The 26,741-nt window shown below is 33.7% G+C and overlaps 1 protein-coding gene across 1 annotated transcript in view; it reads right to left on the bottom strand.

The window, feature by feature from the left end:
* The window catches only part of LOC143236413 (platelet glycoprotein 4-like), a 47,580-nt gene that overhangs the window by 13,557 nt on the left and 7,282 nt on the right, over window positions 1-26,741 (bottom strand). Inside the window, exons 3-12 of the mRNA XM_076474675.1 lie at window positions 22,746-22,890; window positions 21,649-21,885; window positions 20,492-20,583; window positions 15,905-15,954; window positions 15,663-15,676; window positions 15,156-15,226; window positions 10,405-10,583; window positions 4,066-4,184; window positions 1,347-1,420; window positions 1,045-1,096 (exon numbers count right to left, since the gene is read on the bottom strand). Of these exons, the coding sequence (XP_076330790.1) occupies window positions 1,045-1,096; window positions 1,347-1,420; window positions 4,066-4,184; window positions 10,405-10,583; window positions 15,156-15,226; window positions 15,663-15,676; window positions 15,905-15,954; window positions 20,492-20,583; window positions 21,649-21,885; window positions 22,746-22,890 (1,033 nt within the window). The remainder of the gene's footprint in view (window positions 1-1,044; window positions 1,097-1,346; window positions 1,421-4,065; window positions 4,185-10,404; window positions 10,584-15,155; window positions 15,227-15,662; window positions 15,677-15,904; window positions 15,955-20,491; window positions 20,584-21,648; window positions 21,886-22,745; window positions 22,891-26,741) is intronic.

Here is a 26,741-nt window from a genome sequence, read left to right on the forward strand (position 1 = left end):
CAAACCTGTGGTGTTCAGATTACAAATTGAGTTCCCAAACCACCTGACCATGCTGGGCCATTACATGATACATTCTTCTCTATATATTATACCTCTCTCTTTTATCTCTTCCCTTATCTCATGATCATTTTTGAATTTACTATAAATTTCTTTAAAATCTTTTAATTTTTCTATCTCTTTCTACCACATTCTATAACATTTACTACAGACTACTTTCACTTGTATACAGCAGTGTGCTTGGGCTAATAAATAATGTTTTCACTTTCAACAGAATTTCCTTGATAGCCATCTGATGAACCTGTTACAATATAAAAACTGAATACACACAAGCACTCATCAATTCCTCTTAATTTCTTTTATTACTCAAATGAATGCTTCATTGAAGTCTAAGTCACGGAACTAACTGGTACATTAATTAAGTAACTGCTTACTTGTTTTATTATTTTATCTTTGTTTCTTGGTTTTTGAAAAGTCTCTCAATTATTACAGCATTATAATTAGCAGCCTTATCTAGCTAACATATAAAACTTTAAAAATATAGCTTACAAAATTTTATGAACTGTAAAATTATCAGTTTTATTGTAACAGAAGTGTAAAGAACAGCATGAATTTTAAAATTTAAAAATCACTTTTATCATATTAAACACTAAAAACACTAGTGTGAATTTAAGACTCATACCAAAGCTTAAAAGATAAGTGCAAATTTCAATTTTATACAACAGTTTTATCATATTAAATGTGAATTACAGTACTTTATGGTGTTTAATGGTTAATGTGTTAAGAACAGCTGACAATTCAATGTCTGTAATCTAAACATTACATCAACACACTTTTGTTAGGACTGTAGTTCATTAATATGTTTAAAATTACCAACTTGTTTTTACAATGCTCATTAATCTGAGGTTAATATTTTCTAAAAGATAAGCCTAAACATTAAGTTTCCATTTAGATTTGAATATTAATAATATTTTCTGATCATCAGCAACTCCTTCTATAATTATTTAAAAATTAGTATTACAAAAGCAGGTAGAAAAAATAACTTACTTCACTTAGCCAAGCTAGAGGAATGAGAACATCGCTGATATTACGAAGACTCCTGTAAAATGAAAGAAACATCAGTAACTACAATTTTCCTTATATAAAAAGTGAGAAAAACAAATAAATGAAAATTCCAAGATCATCATTAGCTTTGAAAAATAAATACTTATATCTTGTTAGGCTAAAATAGTCAGTTATGGAAAGTTTATGTTCTTTTGATGAGGTTTCACTGGACGTTTTCTTTCTACATTGTAAATACACTTTTATAAAATACATAGAGAAATAAAATGATAAGGAAGCGAACATACTCTAGCTCAGGAGTTCTTTTCACATCTATATTCAGTTGAATTCTTTTACGAGCATTTAGAACCAAACCAGTCATCTGAAAATAATACATTAAGACAGCAAGTTAACAATCATAAATGTGGAAGATAAATACATGTGGATCAACATAAAAATAACTCATGCCTTATCGATTTGTTCACATCTTTAAGAACAAACACTTACTGAAAACTACTTGATACTGGCCATTCTGCTGTAAGCTGTATTTTTAATGTGGTAATCTTTAACCTAAAACGCTTGTAGGGTGTGAATTCATTTTGTTTTCTAGTGAACTCAAACACAGATTAAAAATAAAACATTTCTTGAAATGTGGTTATGTTAGACAGAGTGAGTATAGTTATTTTCAAGATAATGAGATGAGTCACTGAGTGTCTTAGTTCTCTTGGTTTCTTTATGGAAATAAATTAATTTGTTTAACTTTAGTTAATGTCATTGGTAATGCAGATTTACAGCAGTGTGTAAGTGTACAAGTTTGTAGAAGCATTTACAAAAAATAAAAAGTAAACTGTTATTTTAATATGGACTGGTCATTGTATTATTTTTACAAAGTAATTTAAAGAAACTTCCCAACAAAAGAACTAACTTTTAAACACTTGAAGTTGCACATCAACTGTTAAGATGAAGTACTGATAATAATTCTTCAGATGATGAAATTAATAAGATCTAAAATTTAGAGGAATGAAACCAACAATTTAAAGATGACCAATTAAAGTGAAATAGAAAATTAAAAGAAACCCCCAAAAAATTTACAGAAAAAGTGAAAGAAGAAAGACTAGAATGAAAAAGAGAGATGTACTACCTAGGAAAGAATTAAAATAATTAATATTGGAAAGGTAAAGAGAAATTACAACAGTGAGATTGAAGAAGTATAGAAAGGATGCAATAACAAAAATAAAAAATTACAGAGGCTTTAGTGACAAAATAATCCAAGTCAAAAGTTATATAAAAAAAAGAAGACATCAATGATGTAAGAAAGAATATCAATGATAGAATAGAATACTTGAAAAATGAAATATTAAGCATATATTAAACCCCACCTCTTTTTATATCAGATCAAAAGTTTCAACCTAAACATCATATACCATAAAATATTGTACAGGATAATTCTGGCTGCATCTAAGGAGTAAGAATGAGCTTATCAGATATTAAGAAAACAGTAATTAATTGAATCTATGAGGCTGAGATTAGCTTGAAATATACCATTTACCATGAATAAGAAAATAAGAGAAAAATTGTCCATGGGCTTACTGATGATATATCTTGCAGTATGTTGATTGAAACTGATTCTAAAGCTTCAGATGCTTGTCCTGATTTGTTAACAAAAGATGGGAAAATGTCTTAAGACATAAAAACAGGAGGGATTAATGTGAAAAACAGTTGGACATAAAGTTCCAAAAAAAAGGAAGTTGCCCTTACTGTACATCACTACTCAGTGCCTCATGATTTGTGAAGAACTGATGATGAGAAAAAATGCATCTTGGGAACTGACTTCATGCAGAGATGTAGACGTGAGGCTGTACCAGCTTCATATATCTTCACAATTTATGTTTAAAAAATCTCTGTGCACCATTTAGCAACTACTACACTGCAGGTTGAATATCTAGTGGAAGCAGGGATAGTGATTGTTGTACCATGTAGAAGTGAGATTCTCATATCGAGAGTTAATAGCAATAATTATTCATGCATTAGATTTAAACACTCTAGCATGTCAAGCAACTTCTCAATGCATAAAGGGTCAATTCTATAAGCTATATTTGTAATGTTGTTTATTTAATTTCGATATTAGCTATGAGATACATGATTTTAAGACAAAGTAAGTCCCAAAAATATGTAGAACAAGTGTTTATTATAAACATGATGTTTTAGAGTTGTAATTTGTTAGAGGACTAGAGGGTGTACAATGATCAAAGGATATTAACTCAAGTTTTTCCTTCTATAATCAAAAGTAGATTATAAATATGATGTTCTTCATACTTTAATAAGTTCAGTTAGACAGTTTAGAGCTATTTTCAAGATAGAAAGATGAATCAGACAGTGTGTTAGCTATCATAGTTTCACTGTAGAAGTAAGGTGATTTGTTTTACCTTAGTAAATGTCATTTGTAACATAAGCCTATAGCATACTTATTGCAATGTGCAAATGTTTATGATTGTAGAACTTTTAAAGGAAATAAAAGTAATTTGCTATTATTATATGGACTTGATATCGAATTATCTTCAACAGATAAGTGCTACAACAATATCACATTGCTCACTCTTTTAACATACAGAAAGATCTGATGTTGCACATTTCTCTAGTTTCTAAAACTTTCCATAAGTACTGATATAACATCAAAGAGGATGTGATGTTATTTTTTTCTAGTTTCTAAAACCTCTCATCAGAACTTGTTTAACACTCATGAAGATCTAATCCTGTGTTTGTCTCTGTTTTCTGAAACTTCTCATCAGAACTTGTTTAACATTCATGAAGATCTAATTCTGTGTTTGTCTCTAGATTCTAAAACTTTTCATCAGTATTTGTTTATTTTTTCTGGTCTAAACAACCTTGCTCAGTTTTTAGTTTAGCATACATGTAGATTTGATGTATTATTAGTTTTCAATGAAAACCTTTTTTTTTAAAAGTGTTTTAATATTCAGGAAATGTTAAAAGCTATATTTTCTTAAGTATTGAAAAGTTCTTACTTACTGGTTCAACATCCAGGAAGGATTGATGTCGTGTCTTGTCAGGTTTTAGTCCAATCACATTTTGTAGGTATTGTTTTGAGCCTTGATAAAAATGAGGAGCAGAAGCAACTACTGGTGCACCTATAGAGAAAAACATTAACATTATACATAATCAAATACATGAAAACGTACCTAACAAAGGTGTAATATTTATCGATTTTCTTCAAAAATATGTAATAAAAGTGTACTGCAAGACAATGAAATGCAAGTTCAAAATAGTATTTTAGTTTAGTCTGAGCTAAACTTTACTGTACTCAACACTGTGAGTAGATAAACTTATAATAGTTTCTAAAGCCTGACCAAAATACAATATTTGTAGTCTACTTTCAAACAACAAAATAATGTTATGGTACAACCAAAGGTCCGACATTGTAACTTAAATACTATGCTCATGGAAGAATGGAGAACCTACAGTTTTTTGTTTTTTACAAACCTCCAACTCTTGGCTTTGATGGATCAGACAAAACTTTTTATTACACAAGTCAATTGTAACTTTAACAACAAACACACTTAACTGGAGATAATGTTTTTATCACATAAGCCAAATGTAACCTCAACAAAAAAAAGACATCTATGTAATGTTCCCCAGTGAAACAGTGGTAAGTCTTTGGAGTTACAATGATAAAATCAGTGGTTTGATTCCCTTAGCAAATACAAAAAATAGACTGATATGGTATATCAAGAAAAGACTAGACTTAATAACTGAATAAAGCCACGTTCTACGTTAATGACATATATCACCATATAAGTAATCACAAGATGCAAAGAGTGGTGGTCCATTCTGGGCTTGCTTCAGTCAAAAATATATATGTAGAAACAGCTTGTTTGGGTTGAGAAAATATTTTACGTAAAGGAGCAAAGAATGACCTTCTTCGGTCATCGTCAGGCTTTTCTACATATATATTTTTCTCGACATCACTGTGCTTCAGCCAGTTTACCTGCACTGAGCCATCATCTGCAGCACTTAACATTTTTATAAAATATCAATTTTTTATCTCCAGTCACTAATCTGTCCAAAAAAGGTGAGTTATGTTCATGAGAGTGCAGAGAAGTACAAATGTCCACTCTTGCTTTAAGGTTGGCTTCTATCAAATAATGGGGGATGCATTTTCAAAGTTTAGACACCTTTCTAAGCTGTTGCAGATGACAGTTAACTGTTGAATGGGTTGAATTAAGCTTCTGTGCTAGTTCTTCAACTGTTGCAGTACAATCTTCATCAAGTGCAGCTAGCAACAAGTCATCATTAAACTCAACAGGATGACCTGAATGTGGTGCATCACTTGAACTGTAGTCACCTGATCTGAACTTCTGAAAACACTTTTGATATTTTCTTTCATTGAAAGACTTTGCACCATAAATACCTTGACTGTTTTGTGTAGTTTCTGCTGCACTATTGCCTTTTTTAAACTAATACAGCATTATATGCCTGATGTGCTCCTCAGACATCATTCTCACAAGGGTTTATATGATTAATGATCTGAAAAAAATGGAGTTAGGTTAGTTTCTTTTAGTTATCTGAACATCTTTACACACATCCTACTACACATTTTCATCATTAAAGTCTTCTACAAAGACAGAAATGATGATGCACTTTCTGTATTAAATTTTCGAACATTACTTATGAGATAACCTCATAAATAAACATAAGATGCAAAATATCAGTAATAAGGTAAATCAAGAAATGAATAGACTTAATAGTTGAATAAGGCCATGTTGTACTTGAAGAACACATATCACCATATAAATAAAAAAAAGATGAGACTTAATAACTGAATAAAGCCATGTCCTAAGTTAAGGTCATATATTTCCATATAGATAGAGGAACATTCATTTCTGAGTGCCTTCAATTGTCTCCTGAAGTTTTAAAGTATACCCCTGGTGATTTTAGAACAAATTATCTACCAAGAAATTTGACTTGATGACACACACTGATATTTTCTTCTTTTGGGATTTGAGTTAGAGAAATCAAACTGTTATGACTTTTATTCTTTTAGGACCATTACGATAGTAGTATTTTACTCAATTACTCCTTTTCAGGACTACTCCAAAGAAGTATCCTTACCTAATTTCTTAGGTAAGAAAGGTCACAATCAAGCACTCTCTCCCAAGGCAAACCACTCTAAACAGAAAATAGAGTTACACTCCTGGAAAAGACATACAATGATATGATATTAATCTCCCAAAATTCTTCCAATGGAGAGACCTTTAACTCGACACCTAGTTCCAGTGTATTAACTATTACCTCAAAATTCTCTCAGACCAAACCTATGACATCTCATCCAGCCAAATCATCTAATACACAAGACTCATCAAATGGAAAAAAAAAAAAATCGAATAACAGCAATGAAACCATTCAGCCATCTGTTACTGCAGTAGAAAGGATTTACATAAACATTCATTAGCTGCAGTTTGCAGATGAACTCCACTGTCTTTTCCTATTAATGAACTTTGTAAACATCTGCAGGTTACTGAGGGGTGATATCATAATCAAATGTAACAACACCACCCTTATAAAATGGTGGTCAACAATACCTTCAATGATGCTTTAATTAATGTCCATATCCCAGCTGAAAATTCACCAGAAAAGACTGTCGATATAAGAGATAATCCAATTGATACAAGAAATCAAAAAATGAACTTCTCCCACAAGGCTATAAAATCACCATTTTTGCCAGAATAAAATCAACTAAGATAGGATAACGTACACTCTTGATCCACCTTATTCTATATGAAGCTAACCAAGTTATCAAAGATAAAATTATCCCGTGTTTCATGAAACTGAATGAAAGAATTGGTCAGCTCAAGAGTTTCCATACTACAATGCTTCAACTGTCAACCATTCAACCACACCAGATTCTTCTGAGCAGCCAAAATCCAATATTCCAAAGCTAATCTCATCACCGACTGTTCTAATAAATGTGAAGATGCCTTGTGCAACAACCTAGGATTGTCATACTTTCTGTTTTTACCAAAGATTCCCCAAATTCTAAAACAGTAATTGCCATAAAATCCAGATCCATACTAGCTGGACTTACCTCCACTTCTTCAGTGGCAGACTTTCTCCAAGCAGAATGCACACAACTTCAGGTTCCATGGTAACCTGTTTGGGCACCACAAATGAATCTACGCCAACATAGAAAAACAATCCACATTTCCAGTTATAGCCAAATACAACCTCCTATGACCCATGGACCTCATGGCATTTGTGACAGACATCATTATCAGCACAGGAAAAATTAATGACTCAATACTCTTTCTGATAAGAGTCTACAACTGCACAATCCAATACCTGAAACTTCATTGACTTATCCCACATATCCTCAGAGAAATGATCACAAAAGAGTACCAAGACCAAATTCAAAGGTAAGTCTAATTATCCTTTCCCTCTATTACAAGGACTTCTTTTACAAAAAGTTGAACTGTGCAAATTAGTTTATAAAATTAGCTTTAATATCGTAACCATTAATGAAACTATCCTTAACAGAAACACTGAATTGAAATTACAGAAATAACAATTGATTTCAAAACACAGATCTCAAGGTACAAAAGCTATAGCATTACAACATAAATACAATCTGCATGTTAACATATATTACATCAACCACACATTAGCACATGTAATGTAAAATAACCCAACCTCACCTTGCATTACACTCTTAACCATTTATAGTCCTCTGTACACCACTTTTGACATCTTTTTTTCCCCTTAACAGCTCTTGCAGATAAATCATTGACCAATCATAAACTTTTTGATTTCAATAACAATGTCTCCATCCCCCCTCATTACAACGGTTCATAAAGTACCATAGATTTTGCTAAAGTACTTTCAATCCAACAACTTCAAGGTACACAAAAACATAGGTTAAGATCAATATTTGATTTTCTTTAACCTAAGGTTAACCTCACCACTCAATCAACAGCTCCCCTGATGACACTGTCTTGACTTTAACAATGCTAGCTGGGATTCTTTCAATTCAACATTAGTACCAAAACCTCCAAGTTTCAGATCCTTCATAGGAAACAAAAATGATCTTGACACCTACACACAAAATCTAAGCTCAGCAATTACTGAAAGTATCAACAAATACTGAAAAATACCTTCAAGATATCACTAAACTTCTATGAATTAACAATGATATTCACAAGCTAATTTTCAAACAACATCAACTATACAGAACATACTTTTACAGCTAGGAATCTCTCTCTTAAATTCCAGATCAACTCTTGTAAGAGCAAAATCAAAAAACTTGTTAAGCTACAACAGACAGAGAGATGGAGCTGTTTTTGTTTCAACAAACTAAAACCAAACCTATCACTCCTCCAGAAATCTTCAAAAACACATGCAGAGAAAACAACTAACTTGGATACATTATTTATGGGAACACAAACACCACCAGAAAGTTGATATTTTCATCTAGCATTTTGCCAACACATTTGTCACTCCCCACCACAACATTTTTGAAACAAACCACTTCACCAAACTAGGAACGTTATGCCACAACCATCTCTATAGACACAAGTGACTTCCCTACACCAAAAAACACAATAACGTCTTCATTCCAGTTAACTTTACTAAAACTAAACTACAAAAAAGTCAGACCCAATAATTTTAAAATATGGTACACTGGTTTTGCATATATGTTAGTAAAATTTCGTTTAACCTATTTATTCAGTTATTTTTCATTACAAACTATAGTTTTTAAGTAAGTATTGATATTAAAAATCTGTGCAACTATAGTCTTCCATTCTGAATTTGGTAAAACAAAGAAAATTTTATCAGATAAGATATCAATACTATGATAAGCCACTCAATTTGCAAAGAAAATAGAGAGGATAATATTAACACATCTAACATGAATTAAACATTTCCGTCCTTCTATAACAAACTCTTGTACAACTTTGGTTTGCACAGCAACACTAATGTTATAGATTTACTGTTTAAATTCTTCCCATTTTATTGAAGAGAAAGTGATACCTTCCCTGGTTGGATGTAGTGTTCCTTTTCCAGTGTTTGAGCTGTTGAATATAAATATTCAAATTACTCTTGTTAGTTGATAGAGTGATGTAATGGTCATCATGAATAGTATAGGTATAAGATGGTTCAGGTACTTGTTTTGCATTGTATGATTGAAAAACAATGTATATGTAGAACACCATCGACTTTTGTAAAACCATGAGATAAAACTATAAAATATTACATGTGAAATGAAACATTTTGTCTTCATACTAAGTAATTGCTAAAGATCTTTAAAATAATCACTTGATTTATAATTAAATAGTCAAATAGTAAGTTTTAATTTTTTCATGATATTGTCCTTTTAAGAATATTTAAGTATAATGAACTAATGAATTAGTGTTAAGCATCATTTTTAAGATGATTTAAGTATAAATGGTCAAGAAATTTAATTAACTAATAAGTTAATGGTCTGAACCAATTTGATTAAATATACTCATGTTGATCAAGTTCATGCTGGCCCCACTTCGAGAAACTATTACTTCATGGTTGCCTGTCATGACATCCTAGAAACACGTTCTCTATCATCTTAGAACTAATACGTCAAAGCTGCCTGTCTGGTATCCACCTAAAATTTCAACCCTTTCCATGATAGTGAAACATTGTGGAACTACAATATAATCGTCTTTGATGACATCATCCCCCTCCCTCCATAAATTCGATAGATGCATGGCGCCCTCTATCTATCTACAGCCATAACTACTAATTTCATATCCAGGATAAGCATTGGCCCTACAAATTAGTTTTTCTTACCTATTTTAATAATTTCAACATATCTATAATAATATTACTGACATTGTGTATGAAGCATATCTTATTTCAATTGAAATGCTACCTTACATTCAAAAGAAAGTAATAATGAACAATGTTTAAGAATACAGCTGATACCACAATTAAAATAATGTATTAAAAGATATGTTGACATGTAAAATAATATGACTATATATTCTAGTTGTAATTTAATGTATTTTATTAATTTACTTTCAAAAGAACTATTCAGGTTTTCAGTGTAGTAACAGAAAATAAGTTGTTTCTATTTAATTCAATACGTTTTATTACTACTAACTTGTGTAGTAATGATGGAAAACACTAACTATTTATTATAGTTTATTAAATATTTATCAGCTTCCTTTTAAAGATGAAGAAACTGAATGGGAGAGAAACTAAACTGTGTTTCTTTAAATTACCAATAACACTGTACAGCAGGTATTAGCTGTTAAAAATTCAAATAAACTTGTGAAAGTGTTCTAGTTTAAACACAGCCAAGTTAAAGAAAGAAAACATTACCTCTCTTACACGTTGTTAATTCAATAACTCCACTATTTAAGCAGCTTTGGTTATTTGAGCAGAAGCACTGGTTGTCTGGATTGATAGTTGGATCAGCATAGAACTCAGCAGGAATCGTAAAGCGGTAGGTTTTTATACCTCTAATGTTAATTTCTTTTTCATACTTAAACTTCAAGGACCTGAAAAAACCCATAAAGCAATACTGTTATAATCAACTGTGTAAAATTATGCTAAGGTTTTCATGTTCACATATAAACAAATTTTCAATAATTAAAAGTTATCAACTCCACTGTTCTCACGTTAAGAGTTTGAACTACTTTTATTCTGATAGTGTCGTTTCCTGATTTTGCTACATAGTAAAATTCCTGTGTCAATCATGAGAGCTATTGATGAATATGTACAAAGTAACTATCATACATACCGAAGAATTGATCCTATAACTGTTATTCTGACATAATTCAAACTCAAAACTGTCTATTATTTTAAAAATTGCAGTTATTTCAACTTTTGCTTCAACATGATGGCTGCTTATAAAATGGTGTGCTGTGATATGAGTGTCACTCTTACAAATCTTGAGTTACTTTTAATTAAATCACAATTTTGGTGATTAACAAACAATGTTGTTAATGCAATAGAAACACTGTACAAACCAAGAAATGTCTTATGGACGTCAAGTTTCTCATCTACGTATCGTACACATATTGCTTCCTGTTCGGCACCTGTAACATCTTGAGTGCCATCAACCATTAATGTAAAGATTTTATTTTGCTGCACTTCGTGTGCTATGTTCCTCAGTATTTGATGGCTGAGCATCTCCATTATTTCATTCTGAGTCTGGGATGATGTGAATGTGGTTTTCTTTGACAAGTAGGCCGTCAACTCAGGATCTTCCTCTTCCAGGAGCTTCATTAACTGCAGGAAGTTCTCTTCCGTACCAGTATGTCCACGTAATGCTAAACCTTGACGCAGTAACAAACGTCAACTTCTGAATATTTTGGCAAGACTTCTTTTGCATTCTTCCTGCTGCTTCTTCTTTCCATCATGTAGCTGGACAGTCACTGGAGTTACATCAAGTGAACCTTCTGGAGATATAGCGAATCTGTGCTGAGAGGAGGATTGGTGTTCGTTGAATTTCTGTTTTGCCTTTTTCCAGTTGCAAAAACCGGTGGATATGAATGTATACTCCACTGGCCTCTCCAATTTCCCTGTAAAAAGGCCTCTGTTTTCCGCCTTGACACAATGAAAGCATATAACTTTTTGAGTCTGATTCTCAAAGTGCAGCCATGGGAACTCATCAAACCACTTGCCCCGGAAGTTGATATTTTGAGATTTTGCTTTCTGTCGTGGTATTAGTTGTGCATCTGGATGATATGGCTATCCACACTGTATCTGTGGAGTGTCAGATTTTTCATTACTGCACAAACTTGTTTCACAACTATCTGGTGGTTCATGATGTGCAATAGTTGCACAAGCATTTTAAGACTCGTCCTCTGATGAACATGGTATTTTCTCTGTATGGCAAGTTTCTATTCCTTTGCTTGAGGTTGTTGTATTATCTACATCTGCATTGTCACTTGTAGTACTAGTAACTGGCTTGCAGAACTGTCTAATATCGGAAAGTTTCAGACGCTTGCTTGTCATAATTGGAATCTGTTTCTCAGATGACTCAACAGACTAAAATACAGTCTTTATTGAAAAACTCTAACGTACAACGAACGGAGATAGAACAGAATGGAAGTAGGACTGAACTGTACAATGTATTTAGGTTGAACGCACGAACCTCACAGAGACTACCGAGCCGACTGACCGCCTGGGCATCGCTGGGACAATAATGTGTGCTAGCTACAACACAAGTGATTACAAGTTTCTCGAAAAATACTTAAACAATCACAAATATATTATATTCCTGTTAAATCTCATCAAAAGGCAAACACGTTGTGATATAATTTCTATAAGCATGTCTGTTAAATAAAAATATCTAAACAAAAACTAGCAATACAATTCAAATAGAGGGTTCAGGTTGTTGAAATCGCTCCTTTTGTTTTCTAATTATGCAAGAAAATACAATATTTTTACTATCTATGATAAGAGAATATATTGTTCTTTTACCATTGTTAGAGGGCAGTGATAATCTGAAATTTCATGGATTAATGAGGGCTACAAATACAGGTCTAATGAGCTCTGTTGTAAAATCGAGGCTCAGACTAAAGGGAGCGGAAAGGGTGATTTAGGGCGCGTCTGGATCCGAGCGGCTCGAACCTGTCGTTAACTGTACACTTAATGTACACTATGGTCAGCGGATTCGGCAGCTAAGGAGAGTAAGGCGTTCAACAATAAAACCGGCTAGACATGCATAAGAACAAATGGCGTAGGAAAACCGCACAATATACACATGAGATTGATGCAGCTACAAGCTACAAATGGCCTGCCAGATCTAGATTATAGGAGTTTACGCTTGGGAGCAAAATTTTCGAATTTCATGCTCTGTTCAATCTGTGGTGATGAAAATTTTACTTAATCTTACACTATATACAAGACGTAGTTAGATTCTATGATAGTGCTTGCAAGCCTTGCATGTATACTTAGGCCTACTGACTGATACTTACGAACTATCGCTTAGATCGAAAAGCTTAGAAGCACGACTATATTAAAGATGTACATTTCGGCTACTGAAAAAGCCTACATCTAGGCCTAATTATATAATTCGATTGGTAAGAACACGAGAATCACAAGAACAAACACACAATTTGTAGTCCTGTGATGCAATAAAACAATTCAACAAACCAAACTGTAGGGGGGATGATTGTATGCACCATACCCCCACCTAAAATAAAGGGGGTATATCCCCATCCCCCCAGGATCTACGATCCTGTCAGTAAGGAACATTAGATCTTGCATCCATTCATCAGTTCTCAGTTGAGGATATAATCTTTTCTTCAAGAAAAGTACTAATAGGTTTCAACAGATCCACAAACCTAGTTAAGACATTACTGGTTGACAGCCACCTCACAGTGCAGTAGAAATAGACATCACCATGTTTATCTTGAAGCTCCAGTTCTTCAATAAAATATTTCAACTGTTGGTGGGTCTTCCCATTTAAGCGTATGAAATTGACAATTTCAAGAACAAATTTCATAATATCTTCATACTTGAAGTATCTGTCTCCCAGGTGTTCAAGATGAATAATGCAGTAAATGGGGAGAAACTCTGGAAAGCTGGGATCACTTTTCATATGTGCAATTAATCCTACATTTTCCCCACCATCGCGGTACTCTATCTGTTGCATCACTGACAAGTTTATCCAGTGGAATATCAGCATTTGTTAACGTTCGGTCAAGCGTATTTTTAATGTCAACATTACAAGTTGTTTCTTTTAGTGCCACTAAGTCCAGCATCTCTTCTTTCACAGTTACATCATAGGAAACATAATGAGAAAATACCGCCAGCAGTGGGTTGTCTTGTATGTCTGTAGATTCGTTAAGTGCTAAGCTGAATGCAAGGGAATTCTTTAAATTATTTTGCATTATGCCTGCAACATCAGCACTGATCTGGGAGATAGGTATCTATGTAGTGTGGCATGAAGCTGGTGTTTGTCCTACTAGTCGTTGAAGTTTTGTGTTATTTAGATCTAACACTGCAACAACTTCAGCTATATTATTCTTAACAAGTTCACCATCAGAATATGGGCGTTTAGCACGAACAATATTCCATGATTTAACAAAGCTAGCTTCAGTCGTTGTGTCAACTTCCTTACTGAGCGTTGTCAACAGCGTATGCTGGTTATTCAGTGATGATTTTTAACACAATTAACTTGTTTTTCCGAAATTCTTATTTAGGTGGAAAATCAGATGCAACGTTTTTGCGATTTGTTTCATAGTGGCGTTTTAAGTTACTGGCTTTCTAATGACTGAGTAACACAATAGTAACTTTAACAGTTAATGCAAAAATCTTCCTCTCACTCTGGCTCAAAATTTCTGTTTTCATCTTCATACTTTTGCTTCTTACAATTTGATGACGCTATCTTCCTTCATAAAATTTTCACAGACACTTCTAAAAAGGTAAAGTGAAAAGAAACAATAAGCTCCACCACTCACAACAAAACCAAACTATACAGTGCCCAGTATCACACTAACACTCCACCAATTCACTGCCCGCAACACAGCTACACACGCCACAATCACGCAATCCACGCCTACTAAAACTAACATTTTCAGCACCGGCTTGTGCGACTACTGATTCTCCAGCAAAATTCCTCTGTAATGCTTGATGATCCGAAATTCCTTTAATCCCTAACTGAAATCTAGCATTAAAATTAGGATTTAAATTATTAAATATATTTACTCACCATGAATATTAAACTTACGTTTTAATCCAGTGGACTCTCAGTTTATACCCAATAAATTATAAAGCTTGAACAGTTTTTATTTACCTTTAATACTAATTGTGATGCAAAAAGGAGCTCAGCCAATATACTTTCGCGAGCCGCACATTGTGTGTCAAAGAGACGCATGTGGCTCGCGCGTCACGGTTTAGCCACCTCTATCATAGAGTATAGTAAATGACTACTAAGTAAATAGAGAACGTCAGTCTATAAATATCTATATATCACAGACTATAGTAATAAACACAAAAGTAAAGAGACAACTTTCAGTCTGAGCAGTTAAGTGTTGAAGACTGTAGTAAATACTGTAGTTTTAGTCTTGTATATTGAATGTATGTCAGACTATAAGAAATGAATAGAGATACTTTACCTACATAGGTCAGTACTATATACATAGAGAATTTCTTCCTTTTTTAATGTGAGGTGGAAACTGACTGCCATCTGTAGTAATTGAAAAAGATACAACTATATTTATTTATATTTATTCATATCTGAAATCTACCAATTATTAATACACATATTCCTTAGAAACTTTGGATCAGACAGTGTTTGTAATATCTTAAGCTTTACATCTATGTGTGTAGAGCATGCAAACATTTTTCTTTTTTATGCTAGACTAATATTACATGGATAAAGAGTATGGGGTACAGCGCTCAACTAGGCTTAACTAGACAAAAGATACCGTAGGAAGTCATTGATAAAAAATATAATGCTAATGCGGAGATTCGCTCCTATTCAGCCACAAGAGAATTAGTGAAGTCAGGCACTGATGTCGGACGAGAAAGCCTGACCTCAACCCCATTGAACACCTTTGGGATGAATTGGAACGCCGACTTCGAGCCAGACCTTCTCGCCCGACGTCAGTGCTCGACTTCACTAATGCTCTCGTGGCTGAATGGGAGCAAATCCTTGCAGCCATGTTCCAAAATCTAGTGAAAAGCCTTCACAGAAGAATGGAGGCTGTTATAGCAGCAAAGAGGGGCCCAACTCCACAGTAATGCTTATGATTTTGGAATGAGATGTTCAACAAGCACATATGGGTGTGATGGTCGAGCGTCCACATACTTTTAGCCATGTAGTGTATAAATATATTACAAAAACCTCTTCACTAACACTTACCTGTTCCGTTGATCATATTGCAGTATTTGGAGCTCCAATATGGTAGAAAGCTAGAGAAAATTAATATTAGTTTAAATATGAAACATAAACTCATTCTAATTCCTAGAATAATTTAATCCATGGGGTTTTGTAAACCCCTTGACTCCAGTTCCTTTCTTAACATTAAATTTAGACTGATTAATAAATTATCATACTGATGATAAAGTAACCAGAGTCTTGTTTCTATATCGTGTTGGTGAACTTTAGTTATGAGACTTCTTATACAAATTCGTAGAAAGTTTTATCATTACTTCCAATTGTCTTTGCATTAGTTGTTTCTAAGTTAAAATTTATGTGTTTTTGAACTAAGTAAGTAACTAAGTAAGGTAGATCTCAAATAAAAACTTATTGTCCTGCAAACGTAGAATTTGTAACCGGTACTGACCTGAAAAACGTTTTAAAGATGGATTACACTATGTAACACATATTTCGTTCATGGATAGTATGTGTTATTTCTTAATTGCTTATGTTGTAAAAGTATGGAAAATGGCCATTATTCCCTTGAAACTTTGCTTTTGTGACCTGGATAATGAAATTTAGAAATTAACCTATTTTCTATGTAAAAACGGACAAATTTACACATTTTTATTTACATAAGGACTGAATAAAACAACATATGAATCAAGATTTACATGTATTTATACTAAACTTATACAAAAATGTTTAGAAGTGAGTAGTTTTTCGAGATTTGCGACTGTAATGTAAATCACTTTCACGTATCAGCTCCCAAATATAGTCTCCCATGTTTTCGTTATACGCTCCCAGGTCACAAAAGCAAAGTTTGAAGAGAAAAATAGGTCTTTTCCATTTATTTTAGGCATAAGCAATTGGAAAATAACACTTTCTGCCCAGGAACAAGAAAAAGTAAACATTTTGTTACATAATGTTATAAATACATACTGATCTGACAAACGTTAAAGAGATGGATAATCAGTTGATTTTGTTTGTTTTTTTAATTTTGCGCAAAACTACTTGAGGGCTATCTGCGCTAGCCGTCCCTAATTTAGCAGTGTAAGACTAGAGGGAAGGCAGCTAGTCATCACCACCCACCGCCAACTCTTGGGCATCCCTTTTACCAACGAATAGTGGGTTTGACTGTCACATTATAAGCCTCCACGGCTGAAAGGGACGAAGATGTTTGGTGTTACAGGAATTCGAACCCTCGACCCTCAGATTACGAGTCGAACGTCTTAACCCACCTGGCCATTCCAGGCCTATCAGTTGATACTGAGCCGAAAAGCACTGAACAGATGGATCGTTAATTAAATGTTAATACATTAAGAAAGTCAGCACAGAAAGCTCATCAACTAATGTCTCCGATCTGACAAGCACTGGGCAGATAGAGTGCCCTTGGTGACAAGAGCTATATCATATGGAAGTAACTCTTAACAAACATTAGAACAAACTGATTTGTAATTATGTGTTACCAAGCTGACAAAGCACAGATGGCTCAACAAACTAGGGTTACAGAAATGACAAAGGTTAGTTTAAACGGATCATTAGCTAAATGTTAATGTGCTGATAAACGTTAGCAAAAAAAAATGCATCATTAACCATGTGCTATTGAGTTGAAAAGTGTTAGCACAGATAGATCAATAAGTAAGTATTCTGAGTCGATAAACAATAACAGGGAAATGAATCTTTAACCACGTGTTACTGAGGTGACAAACATTAGCAGAAATAGATCAACAGCTACATGTTATCCACCTGATAAATGTTTGAACAGATCAATCATCAAGTGAGTATTATTGAGTTAACAAACAAACACAGATGAATCAACTGAATGTTAATAAGCTAACAAACGTTGACACACATGAATCATCAGCTGATTGTTGACATTTGTTCGCTCATTAACATTCAGTTGATTACTGATTAGTGTTGACGTTTGTTCACTCAGTAACAAACACGAATCGTAAATCGAATGATAATGAGTTAAACTTTAACACACATGAATCATCAGCTGATTGTTGACATTTGTTCGCTCATTAACATTCAGTTGATTACTGATTAGTGTTGACGTTTGTTCACTCAGTAACAAACACGAATCGTAAATCGAATGATAATGAGTTAAACTTTAACACACATAAATCGTCAACTGATTTTTACTTAACTAAGAAACGGCAACACAGATGGCTCATCAAGAGAATGTTGCTGAACTAACAATACTAGGGCTGCTGAGTCGTGAACCATACACCACTAAGTAAATATTATATCGATTTATAAAGAATGTTTTGTATCTGATATTTTTATATGCTAGGTTACTCAACTTCTACTTTTCTCGTTTATTTCTTAAGACGTTCACTGAATTAACCGGGTATTCTTTCATGTATGAAATATTAACTAGATCACAGTTTAAAAAATTCAGTAGTCTTAACTAATCTGAATATTTACTATTTCGTAAAACTCAATCTTCCATGAAACACAGGAAGAGGGAATTTTATGTAATATTATATATTGTGTTTCTCAATCACAACTGAAAGTTGGGCAATTTGAAATTCACAGAAACCAAGTGGATTGAAGAGACGTATTCTCACGTCCTTATTAGTATAAAATTCTTTAAGTGTCGAAGTACCAATAGCAAATATTAAGAAAAAACATTATAGAAAGTTTAGAAACACATTCTAATATTTAACAGGTGTCGGTCTTTGAAAAAAAAATCTTATTACAAAAGTAATTAGAAGAAGTTAAAAACACACATTCTAATATTTTACAGATATCAGTATTTGATAATAAAGATCTTATTAAGAAAGTGATTACAAGAAATTAAAAACACACATTCTAATGTTTTACAGATGTAAGTTTGATAATAAAGATCTTATTAAGAAAGTGATTACAAAAGTTAAAACACACATTCTAATATTTTACAGATGTAAGTTTGATAATAAAGATCTTATTAAGAAAGTGATTACAAGAAATTAAAAACACACATTCTAATATTTTACAGATGTAAGTTTGATAATAAAGATCTTATTAAGAAAGTGATTACAAGAAATTAAAAACACACATTCTAATGTTTTACAGATGTAAGTTTGATAATAAAGATCTTATTAAGAAAGTGATTACAAAAGTTAAAAACACACATTCTAATATTTTACAGATGTAAGTTTGATAATAAAGATCTTATTAAGAAAGTGATTACAAGAAATTAAAAACACACATTCTAATATTTTACAGATGTAAGTTTGATAATAAAGATCTTATTAAGAAAGTGATTACAAGAAATTAAAAACACACATTCTAATGTTTTACAGATGTAAGTTTGATAATAAAGATCTTATTAAGAAAGTGATTACAAGAAATTAAAAACACACATTCTAATGTTTTACAGATGTAAGTTTGATAATAAAGATCTTATTAAGAAAGTGATTACAAGAAATTAAAAACAGACATTCTAATGTTTTACAGATGTAAGTTTGATAATAAAGATCTTATGAAGAAAGTGATTACAAAAGTTAAAAACACACATTCTAATATTTTACAGATGTAAGTTTGATAATAAAGATCTTATTAAGAAAGTGATTACAAGAAATTAAAAACACACATTCTAATGTTTTACAGATGTAAGTTTGATAATAAAGATCTTATTAAGAAAGTGATTACAAGAAATTAAAAACAGACATTCTAATGTTTTACAGATGTAAGTTTGATAATAAAGATCTTATTAAGAAAGTGATTACAAAAGTTAAAAACACACATTCTAATATTTTACAGATGTAAGTTTGATAATAAAGATCTTATTAAGAAAGTGATTACAAGAAATTAAAACACACATTCTAATGTTTTACAGATGTAAGTTTGATAATAAAGATCTTATTAAGAAAGTGATTACAAGAAATTAAAACAGACATTCTAATGTTTTACAGATGTAAGTTTGATAATAAAGATCTTATTAAGAAAGTGATTACAAAAGTTAAAAACGCACATTCTAATATGTTACAGATGTAAGTTTGATAATAAAGATCTTATTGAGAAAGTGATTACAATAATAAGTTAAAAACGCAATAATATTTTACAGATATCAGTATTTGATAATAAAGATCTTATTAAGAATGTGATCACAATAATAAGTTAAAAAACACAGTTTAATATTTTACAGATATCAGTATTTGATAATAAAGATCTTATTAAGAATGTGATTACAATAATAAGTTAAAAAACACAGTTTAATATTTTAAAGATAAGATTATAAAGATCTTCACCGAAACTGAATCTAAACTTTCATTGCGGCCCAGCATGGCCAGGTGGTTAAGACACTCCACGTAATATGCGGGACGAGGGTTCGAATCCCTGTCAAACCAAACATGGTCGCCATTTTAGCTGTGGGGGCGTTATAATATGACGGTTAATCTCACTATTCGTTGGTAGAAAAGTAGCTCAAGAGTTTGCAGTGGGTGGGGATGACTAGCTGCCTTCCCTTTAGTCTTACACTGCAAAATTAGGAACAGCTAGCGCAGATAGCCCTCATGTGTAGCTTTTTGCGAAAATTCAAAACAAACTAAACCACTTTGATTTCTCTTCGATTTGGTTAGATGTAAAAAATTTACTCACGTTTTATTGTTCCACGTGTCAATGAGTGTAAATCGGCTCGAGTTACTTTTCCCAGTGAACACGGAAAAAGTTTCTCCACTAGTGGCATTTTTCTGTAACATGGTAATAAGTTGTTCAGTGTGTACATATCATTAGACAGCTCACTCTTCCTAAATGGAATGCTTTGAATATGTTCTGCATCTAACATTCTATATACTTTTGACTTGAATAAGTAGAGAACTACGTTTCAACAAGATAAGCTGAACATATGCACTCTGTACCATGCTTTCACACGATACGTTGTGACATACTTACCGTAAAACATTATTTCACACGATATGTTGTGATATATTTATTTTATAATAGCGGAATTCAAGAAGTAAGCAGAGATACCAACCATTACGAGTTGAGCGTAATCATTACGATTTTGGTGTATACATTACCACTACACTGTATACGCTCATACAGACAAATATTACGACTTGTTGCAACTCCCAAATTATTATATATTATATAGGCCTATACAATAAAGTGATAAATTGTTCCCCCAGGGCTTTAAAGGGGTGAAAAGAATATTTCTAGTGAAATACAAATAAATTTTGATAAATAAAAGACATAGTCCAAATGGCTACTTATGATAATCATGTTTGTGCTTGAAATAATAAAAAAATATTTGTATCTCCGACGTCTACCAATAGTTTGATTGCGGTGCTTTTCCATACTGGGTACGTGGGGAATCCATAGTACGTCATCAGTGCTTGTCAGCCAATCAGCGCTCGCGTAGATGGGTATTTCTCGTTTTCTAAGCGGCATAGAAACACCAATGCGGTCGTTCTTAAGTGGAAAAAGAGAGGCCTCGTTCACCAGATTGTCTTGTTTCTGGCAAATCTAAAACTAAAACTGTGAAAGGGCTCTGTCTACAATCATTACATTCAGTCATTTGAAATAGTTGGCATCTCTGAGTACGATAAATTTACAATAACATGTAACGTAATTCATTACGTGATCTTAAAATTCACTGGAATAAGATGTAATATTCTTTGTGGCAATTCCTGTTGAAGTTCTTTCGTATAATGTTTAACATATTCTATACATTCTTATTGCCTTTTATAGAAATGTAATATATCTATTTCATAATTTGTTCCTATAAGCGACCATTACGATAAGATTTAACTTACTCCATAGAAAAGACCAAAAGTGTTGTTTAGTAGCAACGGAGGAAGTTTTATAAACCGTGATGCTGATTTGCTGAGATCTTTCAGCAGAGAAACTTCGTATCCGTCAAAAAGAAGCTGTCGAACTGTTCTTCTCACAATCACGTGTTCTTTGTAGTGTATGAGCAGCGAACTGAGAAGTGGCAGGAAAAATGGACGTATAAGTGGTGGAATGTTATTAGTTGCTATTTTGGCTATTCCCTAAAAGGGGGAGAAATGAAATTACGTTTTTAAAACTAAACAACAGAAAATGAACCTTATAATATCATAAAAATAAAGCATTTGTTGCTTGAATTTTATAAAGAAATAAAACCCTAAAATATTATTTCTATATCTGAAAGCAGAAAAAACATCTTTTGAAACATCGTGACATTGTTCTTAGGAATCAATTATAACAGTTCCGTTTGACCCAGTGTTGCCCCATGGATAGTGTGTCATATAAAGAACCAGAAAGGCTAATGTTTACGTTTCGTAGTCTCAAAAATACTTCGAAGCCACGGGTGAATTAAAACAATAATGATGAAATCTCACTTTCCGATCAGAAAAACTCGAGAGTTGCCGACGGTTGCTATGGACTAGACGACTTCGATTTCTTGTACCGGTTCAAAATTATGGAGAGAAAGCAAAGATAACCCTTAAGTAGATGGTTTCCGAAAACAAGTAAATCATTAGCATTAAATCAAGATTATCAAGCCATCTTATTCTGCTTGTGCAGGTGTCTCATGTAACATCGTACTATATTACAGATGTTAGTATGACATCCAGATTATCAAACCTTGACATTCTGCTTCAACAAGCCCCATGTAACATTGTTACTACATGACAAATTATTAGAATGACATTCAGATTATGAAAGCTAGACATTCTCCTTCTATAAGCCTCATATAACATCGCTACTATATGATAAATTATTAGCATGACATTAGATTATCAAACCTTGGTATCCTGCTTCTACAAATGCCTCGTGTAACATCTTCATTGCAGAGAAAATTATTACTACGAAGTTCCGTTTCTATGTTTTTTATTTTTTTAATTAACCAACTTTATAACTTTCTACTTACTTGTAATGGAGCATTTACAACATAAACCATTTCGTCTTGAGTTCCAGCAGAAATTTCTGGTTGAAAAATATATGTGTTTACTTCGTTATATTGCACTGTGTCACGTTCTTCATTTCGACCAATAATTTCCTTTTTTCTAGTTACTCTAAATAGAAGTAAAGATAAGTGAATTTAAATGTTTAAGGAAATTAAGTTTTATCCATGTAGATATTTAAACATTAAATAAATGATAGCAAAGGTTCACTTTAAGAAGCACCACATATATAAGCATGGGAAACCTATGTCTCTACCACAATACACTGTAAAATTATTCTCTCTTCTCCATTGTTCAATAAAACACCTGATTGGTCTTTAAAGATATTAAGAAAATGTAAAAAAAACACCTTTTACATGACAAGTTTCATTACCATTTTATTTACAAAATATGAGGACCTACATATTACAGTACTAACTCATCATTATGCACTTCGCTCTGGTGAAAGACCTACATATTACAGTACTAGCTCATCATTATGCACTTCGCTCTGGTGAAAGACCTACATATTACAGTACTAGCTCATCATTATGCACTTCGCTCTGGTGAAAGACCTACATATTACAGTACTAACTCATCATTATGCACTTCGCTCTGGTGAAAGACCTACATATTACAGTACTAGCTCATCATTATGCACTTCGCTCTGGTGAAAGACCTACATATTACAGTACTAGCTCATCATTATGCACTTCGCTCTGGTGAAAGACCTACATATTACAGTACTAGCTCACCATTATGCACTTCGCTCTGGTGAAAGACCTGCATATTACAGTACTAGCTCACCATTATGCACTTCGCTCTGGTGAAAGACCTGCATATTACAGTACTAACTCATCATTATGTACTTCGCTCTGGTGAAAGACCTACATATTACAGTACTAGCTCATCATTATGCACTTCGCTCTGGTGAAAGACCTACATATTACAGTACTAGCTCACCATTATGCACTTCGCTCTGGGAAGAGACCTACATATTTCAGTACTAACTCATCATTATGTACTTCGCTCTGGTGAAAGACCTACATATTACACTACTAACTCATCATTATGTACTTCGCTCTGGTGAAAGACCTACATATTACAGTACTAGCTCATCATTATGCACTTCGCTCTGGTGAAAGACCTACATATTACAGTACTAGCTCATCATTATGCACTTCGCTCTGGTGAAAGACCTACATATTACAGTACTAGCTCATCATTATGCACTTCGCTCTGGTGAAAGACCTACATATTACAGTACTAACTCATCATTATGCACTTCGCTCTGGTGAAAGACCTACATATTACAGTACTAGCTCATCATTATGCACTTCGCTCTGGTGAAAGACCTACATATTACAGTACTAGCTCATCATTATGCACTTCGCTCTGGTGAAAGACCTACATATTACAGTACTAGCTCACCATTATGCACTTCGCTCTGGTGAAAGACCTGCATATTACAGTACTAGCTCACCATTATGCACTTCGCTCTGGTGAAAGACCTGCATATTACAGTACTAACTCATCATTATGTACTTCGCTCTGGTGAAAGACCTACATATTACAGTACTAGCTCATCATTATGCACTTCGCTCTGGTGAAAGACCTACATATTACAGTACTAGCTCACCATTATGCACTTCGCTCTGGGGAAAGACCTACATATTTCAGTACTAACTCATCATTATGTACTTCGCTCTGGTGAAAGACCTACATATTACACTACTAACTCATCATTATGTACTTCGCTCTGGTGAAAGACCTACATATTACAGTACTAGCTCATCATTATGTACTTCGCTCTGGTGAAAGACCTACATATTACAGTACTAGCTCATCATTATGCACTTCGCTCTGGTGAAAGACCTACATATTACAGTACTAGCTCATCATTATGCACTTCGCTCTGGTGAAAGACCTACATATTACAGTACTAGCTCATCATTATGCACTTCGCTCTGGTGAAAGACCTACATATTACAGTACTAGCTCACCATTATGCACTTCGCTCTGGTGAAAGACCTACATATTACAGTACTAGCTCATCATTATGCACTTCGCTCTGGTGAAAGACCTACATATTACAGTACTAACTCATCATTATGCACTTCGCTCTGGTGAAAGACCACATATTACAGTACTAACTCATCATTATGCACTTCTGCTCTGGTGAAAGACCTACATATTATAGTACTAGCTCATCATTATGCACTTCGCTCTGGTGAAAGACCTACATATTACAGTACTAGCTCATCATTATGCACTTCGCTCTGGTGAAAGACCTACATATTACAGTACTAGCTCACCATTATGCACTTCGCTCTGGTGAAAGACCACATATTACAGTACTAGCTCACCATTATGCACTTCGCTCTGGTGAAAGACCTGCATATTACAGTACTAACTCATCATTATGTACTTCGCTCTGGTGAAAGACCCACATATTACAGTACTAGCTCATCATTATGCACTTCGCTCTGGTGAAAGACCTACATATTACAGTACTAGCTCACCATTATGCACTTCGCTCTGGGAAAGACCTACATATTTCGGTACTAACTCATCATTATGTGCTTCGCTCTGGTGAAAGACCTACATATTACAGTACTAACTCATCATTATGTACTTCGCTCTGGTGAAAGACCTACATATTACAGTACTAGCTCATCATTATGTACTTCGCTCTGGTGAAAGACCTACATATTACAGTACTAGCTCATCATTATGCACTTCGCTCTGGTGAAAGACCTGCATATTACAGTACTAGCTCACCATTATGCACTTCGCTCTGGTGAAAGACCTGCATATTACAGTACTAGCTCACCATTATGTACTTCGCTCTGGTGAAAGACCTGCATATTACAGTACTAGCTCATCATTATGCACTTCGCTCTGGTGAAAGACCTACATATTACAGTACTAGCTCATCATTATGCACTTCGCTCTGGTGAAAGACCTACATATTACAGTACTAGCTCACCATTATGCACTTCGCTCTGGGGAAAGACCTACATATTTCAGTACTAACTCATCATTATGTACTTCGCTCTGGTGAAAGACCTACATATTACAGTACTAACTCATCATTATGTACTTCGCTCTGGTGAAAGACCTACATATTACAGTACTAGCTCATCATTATGCACTTCGCTCTGGTGAAAGACCTACATATTACAGTACTAGCTCATCATTATGCACTTCGCTCTGGTGAAAGACCTACATATTACAGTACTAGCTCATCATTATGCACTTCGCTCTGGTGAAAGACCTACATATTACAGTACTAGCTCATCATTATGCACTTCGCTCTGGTGAAAGACCTACATATTACAGTACTAACTCATCATTATGCACTTCGCTCTGGTGAAAGACCTACATATTACAGTACTAGCTCATCATTATGCACTTCGCTCTGGTGAAAGACCTACATATTACAGTACTAGCTCATCATTATGCACTTCGCTCTGGTGAAAGACCTACATATTACAGTACTAGCTCACCATTATGCACTTCGCTCTGGTGAAAGACCTGCATATTACAGTACTAGCTCACCATTATGCACTTCGCTCTGGTGAAAGACCTGCATATTACAGTACTAACTCATCATTATGTGCTTCGCTCTGGTGAAAGACCTACATATTACAGTACTAGCTCATCATTATGCACTTCGCTCTGGTGAAGAGACCTACATATTACAGTACTAGCTCACCATTATGCACTTCGCTCTGGGAAAGACCTACATATTTCAGTACTAACTCATCATTATGTACTTCGCTCTGGTGAAAGACCTACATATTACAGTACTAGCTCATCATTATGTACTTCGCTCTGGTGAAAGACCTACATATTACAGTACTAGCTCACCATTATGCACTTCGCTCTGGTGAAAGACCTACATATTACAGTACTAGCTCACCATTATGCACTTCGCTCTGGTGAAAGACCTACATATTACAGTACTAGCTCACCATTAT

This window comes from Tachypleus tridentatus, chromosome 13, assembly GCF_004210375.1.
Source record: "Tachypleus tridentatus isolate NWPU-2018 chromosome 13, ASM421037v1, whole genome shotgun sequence".
Classification (NCBI taxonomy): Eukaryota; Metazoa; Arthropoda; class Merostomata; order Xiphosura; family Limulidae; genus Tachypleus; species Tachypleus tridentatus.